We start from the raw sequence: 14,785 nt of genomic DNA, 5'->3' as shown, positions 1-14,785 counted from the left end.
TTTTTTGGAAAGGTATCCATAAATTGCCTGAGAGGTGGACAAAATGTGTAGCCAGCGAGGGCGCATACTTTGAATAAAATATTTATTATCATTCTCTTGAAAGAAATGTGTTTTTTTCTTGAAAAAATACCGGTTTCATATGTATACACCTGGTATGCATATGCTTCGTAGAAGAAAGGGTAATCCTCTTTTAAAAATCTCTAAGCGTTTGTTTACTAATCTTTACTTTATCGAATAAATACATAATTTCGCACACACACAGTGATTACATCGTTTTTATTTTTTACTTCATGATTTTATTTTACAATGTCCAAAATCAGAGGAACGTTTTTGAAACTTTGAATTCAGGCCCAAGATTTTTCTAAAATTTAAGAAACCACCTAAAAATAAATCAGGCTCAAACTTTAGAAAAGTGCAATCCTATTATGGATGCAAATTTAAGACAAAAATTGTAGGTGTTGTTAAACGATTATTTACTGAGTTAAGTTTAGTTAACTCACTCTTACAAGCTCTAAAAAATTGCTACAGGAAATATGTTCAGGTAAAATTTATTTTTATTCTGCAGTTTCGATATGTTTCTCAATGTAATTTTTACTTGCCTTTTCTTCAGATGCCTTATTATTAAAACATAGACATATTACTTTTCCTTAATTTTAAATTCATATTTATATTGGTGTTGAGATGCTATCCAAGGAATAAATACCGCACCTTCAGAATTGTAGCTCGAAGTAATTATTTCTAAACTTTTATAAGACCGCGCAGCTATGGGGCTAAAAAAGTGGCAGCGGCGGGAAAGGAGCGTCGGCCATGCTCGTCATGTTTCAAGTAAATTTATTTAAAGAATAGAAGTTATACGAAAAATCCTCTTAGCTTAAAAAATATGGAGTAGGAATAAGGAAAGAGCAAGAGGGTGGTTTCTTTTGACTTTGGTTTTTATTCCTCTAGTATGTTGTTCATGCTTTTGCCATATCAGTTTCTAATCAGCCGTTGGGAAGTATTTGGAAATCTCATTTTGATTGCTGTGATCTTTTGTGTTATGATTTTAATACATATAATTATTCAAAATAATGTATATTTTATTTCCGTATCAAAGGAATTAGGTTTACATTTTTTTAAAAATCAATAATGCATGGAGAATTACGGTTTTACATGGGTTTTTCGCGTGTTATTTGAAAATATTTCCTCATTGGAAATTGGGAACTCACTGGAGTGTCACTGAGTTCATCTTGAGTTAATAAGGTAACAATGCCCTTTTCTATGTTTACTTTTACCCGTTTGGTAGCTTTTGAATGGATATACATTCCAGCAAGGGTGTTAGAAGTCTCCAATATTACAAATACGTCACCATTGAATGTCGATACAACAATTTGTTCTTAAGTTGGCAGGGGCTGATAGATATTCTTTCCTGTTTCCAATTTCATTTTTGTATCGACAGAAAAAGTGTACCTTCTGCGTTCGAATTTTTGTTTAATTTAATTTTTGAATAAATGGAAGTTGATCAAGTTTATATCCAGGTCCGCTACGAGCAGGAAGCCATTGAGGTGGAACCATAAACCTGGTAGCAAGAAGAGACTTTGAAGAAGAGGATGCTTTGAAAGAACAATGTCCGGTGGGAGGAGACCTCGACCTGGACCTCACCGTAGGAGGAGACCTGTCCAGTGCATCAGAACGTCCGGTAGGAGGAACACCGGGAATAGAGCCACTATTAGATAAAGATTCGGACTGCGAACTTAACTCTGCAACCATAAACAGAGAATTATATTTTCCTAACATCCGCAAAGCAAGATGGACTGCACATTCCAGAAAGTTTGTCAGAATTTCGAAATAACTAATGTGATCAATACAATTTAAAATTTTTAAAACGGCAGGAGTTCGAACCTAAGGGTCAACCCTAGAAAAAGTATGATGTTATTGTCCCAATCTACTCTACATTATAAATGTAAAAATTATTTTTTAACAATAATTGAAACATTTTAATGCTTTGGCAACTTCAGCTTCAATCTGAGTATCATTTTTTTTTAACTGAATCCAATTTTATTCTGAAGAGTCTCCATATCGAATACTTTGTATACTTTATTTTTTATTCAAGAAATTGTGTCCTAAACAAATTTGTTGAACTGAATTCACAAAATTATCGAAATCATTTCTCTCTTATATTAAATATTTTATAAGGAATTGAAACCAAGAACAAAAGAACAATTTTGTAAATTCTATTTTTGAAACTTGGCAAAGCTCAAAATCTTTCTGAATTGAAAAATAGACAAAAAATGAGAATTTCATTCCAAAAGTTAAAAAACGATCTAATTAGTCAATTTCGTAAATTTTACGCCAAATTTGTGTTCTTTGATACAAATTTATCGATTTCATACAGTTTTCAAAATTTAAGTATGTTCTCCTTTAATTTTGAGAGGAAATTGGTATTTTACTTTCAAAACTTAAAAAAAAGTAGGTAATTTATTAACGGAAATCGCACTTTGAAATTTAAAACACCTCTCCCAGCTGACTTTCATAAGAATCTAGTAATTCAATCAAATATTCTAAACTTAACGTCAACCATTTGAATTAGGAAAGAAGATTTGCATTCTATGACTCATAAATTTTCTTTTACTGACTGTCATGTCGATTCTTCAATGGTGTTTATATTTTATAAGTTATGTAAGAAACTTTTTATGTCGCATGTACAAGAATCTAAAACTGTATACCATAAATTATTCAAACCATTTTGAAATTTTACAAACATTATTTGAAGAGGTCTCCTGATGTTATGAAAAAAATGTTCTTTTTTGTTTTATTTAGGCTCAAAAATCATTTTTATTGCTCCACATAAGAGACGTTTTAAATTTAAAAGTACAGAATGTAACAGAGAATTACAAGCAAAAAATTATCTATAATAAAATAACATAAATTATATTTATTTTTGGTATTATGGTTATGATTTGCTTACAATACTATATCTAAGCATTTAAATTTTGATGCTGATGAATCGATTATTAATAATTTTTTTACAAATAATATAATACTATAGTTCTTATCTTAGAAATTGAATACGCCACGTGCTTGGCCTTGTGAAATATTTGTATTTTATAAATCAGACCAAGGAATAAAATTCGTTTAAAAATGTTGCACACATATTTTCGACGATGTCTTGTAGAATAAAATTTTTTTTAAAAATCATTTAGATAAAAATATTTCCATAATATTATCGTATGTAAAGCCATTATAGAGAAATTAAAAGAACACATTTTCTGAATAATTTTTTAATTGGCCTTGACAAAATCATTAAAAATATTTCAGTTGTAAACTTTTTTATTTCATTTTAAATCTTACCAGAATTCATTATAAGTTTACCAGTTAGCAGCAAATCTGAAGGTATTGTTTTTGCTACCGTGGTATTGACGCACTGCGAAAATTCATCAAATCAAATATATATTTTAAAAAGTTCTGTGATTTTCAAGATTTGAAAAGATTTTAATACATTTCGAAGTACATGAAGAGATTTTAAAGTTGTGATTTTTAAGATTTCAAGCGATTTGAGGGTGCTCAAAGTTAATCGATGCATTTTGAAGGATTCGGTCATAGTTTAAAAGGTTTCAGAGTATTTTGAACATTTAAATTGAGTTCAGAATAATTCAAACACTTTTAATGACTCTCTAAGATTTAAAAGTATTATGATGGATTTGAATCACGCTCTATTATTTGATACATCGGAGCAATTGTTATTTGCGTAATTAGAATAATTTTTTTACATAAATGAACCATTATCATGTTATTACATTTACCAATCGAATCAAGGGTAACAACCAATGATAGGACAAGAGTAGAATGTATCTTCATTCTTGCTGAATGCAAAAAGCTTATAACTGTATCAACGACGAATTTAATTAAGATTGTACTTAGATTGTATTTAGCATCCATGAAAATCAATACAGAATATTTTAAATAATGTCAATAATGATATTTGTGTGAGAAGCTTCTTATTATAAGTTAAATTCTTATCATAAATATCTAAGCGTTGTCTCTAAAACAATATCAACTGTTTTTCTTAAGTTAAAAAAAATATTTGCGCTTGTCAACAATATTTCGAAATATTTAATTATTGCATTTATTGGGCTTTTGAATGACAATAAAGTTTACCTAGGAAATAAGCGAATAAATTACAACTTTTTTTGTCTACCACCACTTTTGGTGATTTATGAGACAGCCAGTAACAAAAGTTTTAAAGTGTTTGGTAGAAAAGCCTTTCCAATCATTTAAATGTCCTTTATTTTATATCAAATAAAATTATTTAGTTTTTAATAAGACCCATTCTAATTACATCTGAGTTTAAGAAGTTTCTTCTTTTTCTTTTCTTTCTGAATTAAAAGAGGAAAATTTTTTGTACAAAAGGTTTGCATTTAATTAGAAGTTTGCAAATGTCTGTAACATTTTTTTTTCTGAACTAGGAGAAGAAATATATCTTCAACATTTGGAGTGACGTAAATGGGGTGAAATTTTTATTTTTTAATATTACGTTCTGGATGAAATTGAGATATTTTTAAGGTCATTCTATTTTTGAAATTTTAAGTTTAAAATTTTTAATTTGTATAAAATTTATGTTTTAATCCCTATAGTATTTAATAGTTAATTTTAAATCATTTTATTTCGTAGGTTTCTTTAAAATAATTTAGTGTTCAGGCCAAATTGGGACATTTGATTTGTCCAAACTTGATCAGAGGAAAAATTTATGCGCTCAAATAGGTTCATCGTAACAGCATGAAATATTGTTAATTATTAGTAAAAATTGTTTTTTTTATATCGATAAACAGACAAAGTACTAAAAATAATGTTAAAACTGTGCGGAATTAGGAATTTTTATCGATTCATAAGATTAAAAATACTTTTGCAAGCAAAATACGCCAAGCAAATCTTACATTCGCCCAATTTGGGAGATTTACCTGAGAGGACTTTTTTATAGGGATGTTCGATTTTCTAAAAAAAACCCGATTTTTGAATCGATTCTGAATTTTATGAGCACGAGATACTTTATCTAAGGAGTAAATTATTTTCATAGGCTTCAAGAATTACTAAGATTAGCAAATATACCTACTTTTTGTATGATTTAAACAAGATGTTTACAAATCCATCACCCTAATCAATCACAAGGAGCATTCAAAATTTCGAATGATAATTTTTAGCTTTTGGTAAACACGCAGGAGATGGTATAAAAATGCTCTGAGGAAAAGGAAAAGCATTCAATGCAGTTCATGATATAAAATCAGAATGAAACCATAAAATATCCAATAATCATTATACAGATAAATTCAAATATTCGTGCAATAAATATTTATGATTTTGTACGTACCAATTTTCTGTATAAACATAAACTGTAATATCTAGATTTTAGATACAAAGCCTATCCAACAACGTGAAACGTGAAACTAGGGTTGTAAAATTTCATGAAACATTGACCCACTGAAAAGTTTTATGAAACTTTCAAGGTCTCGTGAAACATTGCAATGTTTCAAAAATAGTGGCGGGGAAATTCAAACCGCATATAATGAAAATGGCTCGCGCTCTTATTGGTTAAAAAGCGAGAGAGAAAGACAATCCCCCCAACAGCTGGCAGGTTAGCAACGCATTTTAGCATTGCGTGCTCCCTTCAGGAATATGCTCTAAGGTAGTGCTCTGTAGTTTGTCTTCTGTTTTGTTTGTGGCTTTATTTCTTTGTCGCAAGGCAGCAAATGATCAGCCAATTACAGAAAACCTTTGGGTTTCCTTTCATCTTATCGGTGTTCCGTAATTGGCTGTTCGTTCTCTGCTTTTCGTTTTACGCGCGGAAGCCCACGTGGAGCGACACCCTGACTTGAACTCTTAGTCTTAGGAGCTGTGAGAAATCTTTTAGATGTGAAGCCGTCTTCAAATTATACACAATGCTACAAATGCAACTATAGAACATAGATATAACAAAGATACAAGCAGTGCGGGCTGTTAGGAAAAAATACCTAAATTGTAATTTTTGAAAAAAAATCGACTCTTCGATTCTTAGGGTAAAGAATCGATTCACTTAAAAATCGAATAGCGAAGAATCGGGTGGAAAAAATCGATTTTTTTTATAAGAGAATCGATTTTTTGAAGAATCGAATCGGAATCGAATATCCCTACTTTTTTATAAATTTAAACAAAAGAACTATTTCTTTTTCCTAAATTTGTGCAATTATGATTTCTTAACGTTTATCAATCCGTCTATTTACTATTCCTACAAAATACGCCAACAGGCCAACATTTTTTCATTCAGTATCCATTATAAAAAATATGCTATTTGATTCGATCAAATTGTTTGGTATATTTTTTATGTTTTAAGCTTTAGGTTAGATAAAAAAATTGTATTTTCACAACATTTTACATTTAAAAACCTTAAAATTCTCATCTTGTGACGTGATATAATGTATCACGCCCTAATTGGCTTAATAATTACGCCCAGTCGGCTTTATCAAAAATATAATTTGTTTTGGTGAGCCATACCTGGTCGAGCACGGCTTCTTGGGTCCTCTCATAGGACAGAACCCTCAATAGGAACGACCTGTTGCTGTAAAAATCCTGTGGAGGCCTAGGAATTGTAACTGAGCATCCGATTCGTCACTAGATTTGGAAGCCGGGGGGGGGGGGGTGTATAGCAAACCTAATAATAAAACACCATTTCTAACCACGTCGAACTTTTGGTTTATTTCTGTTCACTAGATACTCTTCGGGCCGACGACCAATCCGTCACCCACAAACGCACACACATTCGACATTTAAGATTCACGACTGGGTAACCGTGAAACGTAAATTCACACATGACGCGTCCACATCACGTTGACAGGAGGAAAACACGGCCACATAGGAAGTCTACCCCGGCTATTAGTGCGAACTGTCAAAACATTAGCAGCCGGTATCTTAAAGCACGCACTATGTATAGTAGGTGAGCCGGACTAAGTCTTGCGTCGCGAATGTTGCGCATGTGAGTGCGCGGTAAACAAACATGGCGATCCTTGTGGAACACTCTAGTACGAGTGAGGGGGGAATCAGGGAAGATATATACCCGCTAAAGAGCACTCAAATTTAAGTGTGCCTTCACACGTTTAGTTGTGTAGCGTAGTCGGCACTTTAGGTGTATGGTCTATGACCTTGCAGCCAATTCTGTACTTGGCGTCGTTAATCTTCACTCTGTGTTCGACCATCGTATGGCCACCTAAGATTGATTTGATCTAGTTAAACGACGCCAAATATATTAACGACGCTTCAGTTGGGCGTAATTTGAGATCTGTACGAACTAATCAGGCTCTCGAGGACGTGTTTCTGGAGTCAGAAATTCAACACAAATAATCAAACTAAATTCGTTTTGGCGTAATGCTCAAAACTTCTAACTCGGAGAGGAAGATAGGTATGTCTTTCCATTTCACCTTTGGCTGTAATTAAGTTCGGTGATTCAGTATGGTGGGGATGAAATTTTGAATTGTTAAATACAGGAAGTGATTTTATTTACAACTATTTGAATTGCAGTCGTGGTCGAGTGTTGATTATAGGCAAATACGACCGTCCAAGATGGCTGCAACCTTTAATTATCTTTCGTGTCAAGAAAGGAGCGCCATGTTGGAAGGTTGTTAGAACGTTAGGACATAGATCTGGCGTATGAATTGCAGTCTGAGTGACGGATGCTCACTTGTGTACGACAGTCCAATCTGATTGTAACCTAGAATGACTATACAGGTCATTCAAGCACAACAATATTGGAAGATCGTTTAAAAAATGACTAGGCTTACTTGCGTGCAACAATCCAATATGGCGGTAACCTCACTTGACTCTGCCGTACGTTCATGGACCCTTATGTTGGAATGTCGATAAATAATTGGCAATACGACCATACCGATTCATTTCAATACCATGTTAGTGTTAGGAAAACATGCTAGTAATCCGGGTTACATATAACGAATATTTTCTTTACAGGCTTATTTGAATGTTCTGAGACATCAAATGGCGGTTGATAAAGCATTAATTTGTGACCAGTAATCACTGGTCGTGTTTGAATTATTAGACCTTGATTGTCATAAGTGTTCTATTTAACCTGCTCAATTCCTCCTAACCCTACCCCTCTCTGTCTTAAGATAGTGGGGAGTTGAATAATAATGTATAGGAATCATGAGAAATCATCCTAGTATTCTTTTGATCGTGTAGGGGTCTTCACTAATATTATAAACGGTCTGACGCCCTTCAGGCAATTCAATAACTCTTGTTTGTTTTAAAACATAAATAATCGGCCTAGCACTAGCCAATGGCCTGACAGCCTAAAATTTAAAATATTTATTCTCTAGAGCTCAGCCAATATGTAAGAAGAATTTATTAAATTGTCGATTGGCTTAAAATCTGGCCAATAACTAACCTTCAAAAATCCAAGGTTATGATATGTACATAAATATTCAATCAAATATAATTAATACAACGGCAGAATTACTCTCATTCTTGTTTTGTATATATAGTGGCAGTTGTGAGAGATACTTTGCAATAATCGTCGACCAAATTGAGGATTACTAGCTTCAACCTTCAATTTTTACAAGAATTACCAGTAAAGCTAGTACCATTTGGAGTTACTTTTTGCTGTACATAACATTTTTAAATCCAATTTCTAACGTCTGATTCACACTAGATTAAAATATGACTAACTATGGTGTTTATTATTTCAAGCATAATGTGTAATTCGGGAGGAGGGACTAGAACAAAAACTAGTAAATCCTCAGCTGAATTACTGAGTACTGGTGTGTGAATGCAACTTCTCAATTTTTTCGCTCTACTCAGCTTTTTAAATGTACAAATTCTTTTCTTTACAGAATCAATAGATTATGTTGCTTTTGCAGCCTCATTTTCAGTCTATTCAAATCGACGAATGAAAAATTCTGATAACTTAACGATTCTCAGAGCTCAAACTATTGTTCATAATATGGCTGCTCAGCAGTAAACATTAGGTAAAAATTCTGTAGAATTTCCAGCTCGAATGTTTTCTATGCTTAATTTTTTTTTTTTTTTTTCTGACATAAAATATAAAAACTTAACTGTTTACCAAATATTCGTTGAGCTGAATTAGCAAAACTATCGCAATCTTTACTATTTTATATTGCATAATTTATAACGAATTAAGAAAAAGGAAAGAAAGACAATTTCATCAAATCTATTGTTGAAGCTTTGGTCTTACTGAAACAAAGGGTTCATATCCAAAATTTAGAAAGATTAGCGATTTTTTGGTGTACAGCATGTTATCAGTTTGTTTTCATACTTTAAACATCCAAGTGTGGAAATCATCATTTCTGAAAAACTAAAGTCACTACAGATTTTTTATTCAACTGCTAGGGTATAAAAAAACTTTCAAATGAGTAGAGGAAGCGTACATAGCACGGATATTATACTTCTACACTTATATCAAGAGTTGTTTTATTATCCCTTGAACATTTAATCCGGAATATCGACATTTCTTAATGACTATAATCACAGAACATGCTCTGATTAATCTAAGAGCATAGGAATCATATTAAAGTAAATACAAAAGATGCAGATGACAAGGATGTCCTTGACATCTTGTAAAGGGTTGCTTAATTATTCCTCATTAGGGGAGAAGAGAAATTAACTTTTCGTAAGGAATAAATTACCAAAGATCAGGCATACAATATCACTTGAAAACATACATATAGGAAGCCTTCTTCAGGAAGACTTGCATTATAATTTATTTTTAGGGTAGTTTGATCATCCCTTAGTTATTAAAACAAAAAATCTATATTTTAAACGGGATAAAGCGCCAAAGATTTTTTTATTAATACATTGATCAACAAAATCACTTTAAAACATATACAGATAGCGTTTTTTTTTAGCAGAGTTTGCATTGGAATATATTTTTAGTAATTAGGGGATGATAAGACTCGCTGAAAATAAATTCTAATGCAAATCCTGCTTTAAAAAACGTTACCTGTATATGTTTTGAAGTAGTTTTGTTAATCAATGTATTAATAAAAATTCTCTGTTGCTTCATCCCATTGAAAATATCTATTTCTTGGTTTTAATAATTAAGGGATGATAAAACTGCCCTAAAAATAAATTATAATGTGAGTCCTCGTAAGGACACTTCCTATATGTATGGTCTAAAGTGATATTGTAGGCCTGATCTTTGGTCATTAATTCTTTACGAAAAGTTAATTTATTTGCTTCTCTAAATAAGGGAGGATTAAGCAACAACTTATAAAAGTTCAAAGACTACACCTTCAAAGTTTATACGTTCCCTATTTACTTGAATGTGATCCATATCCTTATAGATTAAGCAGAAAACTTTTTATGATTTTAGTCATTAAGGAATGTCGATATTCCGGATTAAATGTTCAACGGATAATAAAATAACCCTTGAGGCAAGTGCAGAGATATAATATCCGTGCTATGTCAGCTTCCTCTACTCATTTGAAAGTTATTTCATACGCCAGCGGTTAAATAAAAAATATCTAGTGACTTTAGTTACTAAGAAATGACGATTTCCATACTTGGATGTTGAAAGTATGAAAACACCCTTTTAACATGATGTACATCCAAAAAACCGTTAATCTTTCTACATCTTGGATATGCACCTTTTGTTTCTGTCAGGTCATTTTTGATGAAGATTTAGTTTTACACTTCTTCTGTAGATTTCTACAATTTTCAACAGAATTTTTAATTTCAAGATACGAAAAATTGACTTGTTAGGACATCCATGAAAATTTAGTGCTTCATGAAAATTTTTTAAATTTTAGTTATTTTTTTGGATTGTTGTATTTTGACCTACAACTCTAATTTTGATAATTGATAATGCTAAAATTTTGAGAAAGGTTTCTGAAACTTTGATTTTTATCCCCAGATTTCTTTAAGATTAAAAAAACCACCTTATAGTGACTCAGAGAAATCCACAAAATTATTAAAAATTAGGAAAACTTAGAATTATTAAAAATTAGGAAAACTTAGAAGAATTCTTAATTTTTTAATTCTGTCGCCAACATTTTTAAAGCTTAAGCCGGATTTTTCAAATTTTTTAACTTTAACCTTAAGTTCGAATATTTTACTCGAAAATTCCGCCTTTTACTGACTTCAATTGAAATCTAGCAATTAAAAGAATTTTGAAATTTTCTGTCACTATTTTCAATTTCAGAATTTTGACTTTAAATTTACATCTTACGTTTAAAAATTCCCTCATAATGACTTTGATAATTATTAAACAATTAGATACATTTTTCATAATTTGTCTTAAAATTCAGATATTGTGAATTTTAAATCAATATTCGTTCAGTAAAATCAATAAATTATATAATTCTGGAAAAGAAGCATTTAGCAATTTATTTCTGGTGTGAATATAGCACATTTTGAACATTAAAATTAAAAATATTTTAATTTAATAAATATAAGGGACACGTTATAATTGTATGTTAACACGTTATAATTGTATGTTAACACATATAAAAATACATCTGAAAACTATTAGCATTAAAAGGAATCTCTTTGTCGCAGAGCTAAAAATCTCAAATCCCTCTCAATGCTTTTTCTTCAAATGAAGGTGAAATATTCAAGGTTGGGAAGTATTTCTTGAATAAATATAAATAAATGATAACAAGAAAATCAGATTGCGCTTTACGTAAAATTTCTATATTATTCTTATTATAAAAATAGTCTTTAAATTAAAGATATATTATTATTATAAGGTATCACGCGGATGTTGGCAAAAATATAATTTCAAAAAAAAATGTAAATGGTGCAGTTTCGATATGTGCTTAATGTAATTCTAAATTATTTACAATGTATATCGATACTGAGTAGTTTTCCAAGAAATAAATATCGTAATCTCGAATTTGTAGCCGCAAGTAATTATTTCTAAAATATCTAGGTACATTAAAGTTGCATAAAACCGCTCTGCTATGCAGACAAAAAAGTTACAGCGGTGAGAGATAAGCATCAGCCATGTTGGAGCCGATCTGCCTGAATACATTTTTTTAATAATTAAATCTAACATTTAAAGTTTCAAGCAAATGTGATCAAAACATGGAAATCCGACCAAAAATCGTTATTAAACACTGTTCACTCCTAACGAAATAAAAATATGGAAAAGGATTAAGAAAAGAGTAAGAGGGTGGTTTTGGTTGACATTCCCTTTTATGCTTCTTGTATGTTCTTATTGCTCTTGCCATGTTGGTTTCTAATCAGCCGTTGTAAATATATTTTGATTTCTCTGTTTCTTTGTTATGATTTTAGAACATGCAATTTTTCAAAATAAATAAGATTTTATTTTCATTTCAAAAGAATTAAGTTCAAATTTTTTATTAAATTATTAATACATGAAAGATTCTGGTTTATATGGGTTTTTCACGTTTTATTTGAAAATGTTTTCTGATTGGAGCGAGGGTACTCACTGGAGTGTCATCAAGTTCATCTTGAGTTAATACGGTAACTCTTCCCGTTTCTGTGTTTATTTTTGCCCGTTTGAAAGTCTTTGATGAACGGATATACATTCCAGCAAGGCAATTAGAAGTCTCCAAAATTGCAAACACGTCACCGTTGGATGTTGATATAACAATTTGTTCTTCAGTTGGCAGAGGTTCATATATACTGCTTCCTTTTCTCAATTTCATTTCTCCATGGACAGGAAAAGTGTATCTTCTGAGTTCGAACTTCCGTTTCGAAGCCGTTTTGGGAATCAGCCGAATAAATGGAAGTTGATCAAGTTTATGTCCAGGTCCGTGATCAGAAGGAAGCCATTTAGGTGCAACCATCAACCTGTTAGCAAGAGGAGATTTTGAAGAAGAAGCCTTTTCAGAAGAAACATTTCTGGGAGGAGGAGACCTGGACCTGACCCTCACAGGACGAGGAGACCTGGACCTGGACCTCACGGGTGTAGAAGACCTTTCAGGTTTATCGGAACTGCTGGTAGCACGAACACCGGGACTGGAGCCACTATTAGATGAAGATTCGGACTGTGAACTAAACTCTGCAACGATAAACAAAGAATTACATTTTTCTAAAGTCCGTAACGCTCGAAGGACTGCACATGCCGAAAAGTTTGTCAGAATTTGGAATTCAATAATCTAATTAATTTAATTGAAAATTTTGAACAAGGCAGGATTTCGAAACTACAGTCTCACTCCTAGCTAAGGTATAATTCCATTATGCTATTGTCCCGGACTAGTCTATTTTTTACAAAAAACAATTCTTTTCTTTAACTCTGTATGATTCAAATTTATCAATCTAGTACAATTTAAAATATGTATGAGTCTCTTTCTTTAAGTTTGAGAGCAAACTGGTATTCATTTTTCAACAATGCAAAAAAGTTGCAGAATTACTAACACGTTTTTTAATTTTTCACTGAAAACGCACTTCCTAAAAAGTAATTTTATTGGAAGTTTTGTTAGAGAAAACTTCTTTAAATATAAGTGAATTATTAAAGACTTGATTGGCCATGAAAAGCGAAAAATCTAGAAATACAATACGGATAAGACCAAATGAAAATAAAAAACATACAATTATAAAAAACTTGTACTAGTCTATTTAATAGTTTAATTATCATTTTTTTGATTGGCTACAATTTATAAATACTGTCTAGTATAGTTTTAGTCTTAAGAGTTATATATGAAATTTTTTTATTTCCGTATGTAAAAGATTCTGAAAATGTATCATTAATTATTAAAACCAATTACAGATGTGGCAAACATTCTTTCAAGAGGTCTGCTAATATCATACAAAAAATGCTATTTTTTACTGAGGCTTGAAATGAATCCCATTAAGTAAGCAAAAATCACCTATTCAGTGTTTGCAAAGCGGAAAAAGCCAAATGAGATTATTGTTTGTTCTTATAAAATATGTTAAAAATTTAAAAGAACAGAGTATAACAAATAATTACAGGCAGAATATTAGTGATCATAAAATAACAGAAATAAAATTTAATATTGGTTTTATTTTTATCATTATCTTGCTATACATCGTCTAAGCATTTGAAATTTTAATGTGGATAAATTGCTTATCAATCTTGTTTTCGTTAAAATAATCATTACTATAGTTCTTATCGCGTGAATTACATACGCTTCGTGCTTCTCCTTGTGAGATATTTGTATTTCATAAATCAGACGAAAGAATAAAATCCGGTTAAAAATCTTGTTCAGATCTTTTCAATGATGTCTAAGAGAATAAACAAATTTTTTCAAGTCATTGAAATAAAAAAAATCATTTCATGATATTTCCGTGTGTAAGTCTAGTAAAAAAAATAAACAGAAAACATTTAAAATTTTTTTTTTATTAGCCTGGAGAAAATGGTTAGAAATATTAATTTTTCAAAAAACTGGATCCCAAAAAAGTGACTTCTGCCGTTTTTGATAATGTTTAAGTTTTAAACTTTCTAATTTTATTTTAAATTCTTACCAGATTTCAAGGTTTCAAAAATGTCGGGTAATTATATTAGACCAAGGGGTACTTAAAAGTAGTTTATAAGATTCTAATAGAATTACGAAAGATTTCGCAGCGTTTTCTAATGAATTCAAAAGTGTTAGGCGAAATATCTTTAAAGTGTTGCTCAAGAATGAGATTTGAATCAAATTTTCGGGTACTGTAAAATTTATTTTAACTATCGTTTCTCAGACATATCTCTCAGGAGTGCAATGGTGTATCCATGTTTCATCCACAATCACAAATCGACGAAAAAATTCCTCACGATTCCGATTTATGCGCGCCAAAAGAGCCTCAGAGGCGACCACTCTATTGCGTTTATTCTCAGCTGAGAGCAAAC

At 31.3% G+C, this 14,785-nt stretch overlaps 1 protein-coding gene across 1 annotated transcript in view; it reads right to left on the bottom strand.

Moving 5' to 3' along the window:
- Positions 1–14,785, bottom strand: part of LOC117170032 (serine/arginine repetitive matrix protein 1-like) — a 58,253-nt gene that overhangs the window by 10,117 nt on the left and 33,351 nt on the right. Inside the window, exons 5-7 of the mRNA XM_033356549.1 lie at positions 12,423–12,997; positions 3,328–3,400; positions 1,524–1,736 (exon numbers count right to left, since the gene is read on the bottom strand). Coding sequence (XP_033212440.1) covers positions 1,524–1,736; positions 3,328–3,400; positions 12,423–12,997 — 861 coding nt within the window. The remainder of the gene's footprint in view (positions 1–1,523; positions 1,737–3,327; positions 3,401–12,422; positions 12,998–14,785) is intronic.

This window comes from Belonocnema kinseyi, chromosome 3 (genome assembly GCF_010883055.1).
Source record: "Belonocnema kinseyi isolate 2016_QV_RU_SX_M_011 chromosome 3, B_treatae_v1, whole genome shotgun sequence".
Taxonomy (NCBI): domain Eukaryota; kingdom Metazoa; phylum Arthropoda; class Insecta; order Hymenoptera; family Cynipidae; genus Belonocnema; species Belonocnema kinseyi.
This window is presented reverse-complemented; position numbering and strand designations above follow the sequence as displayed.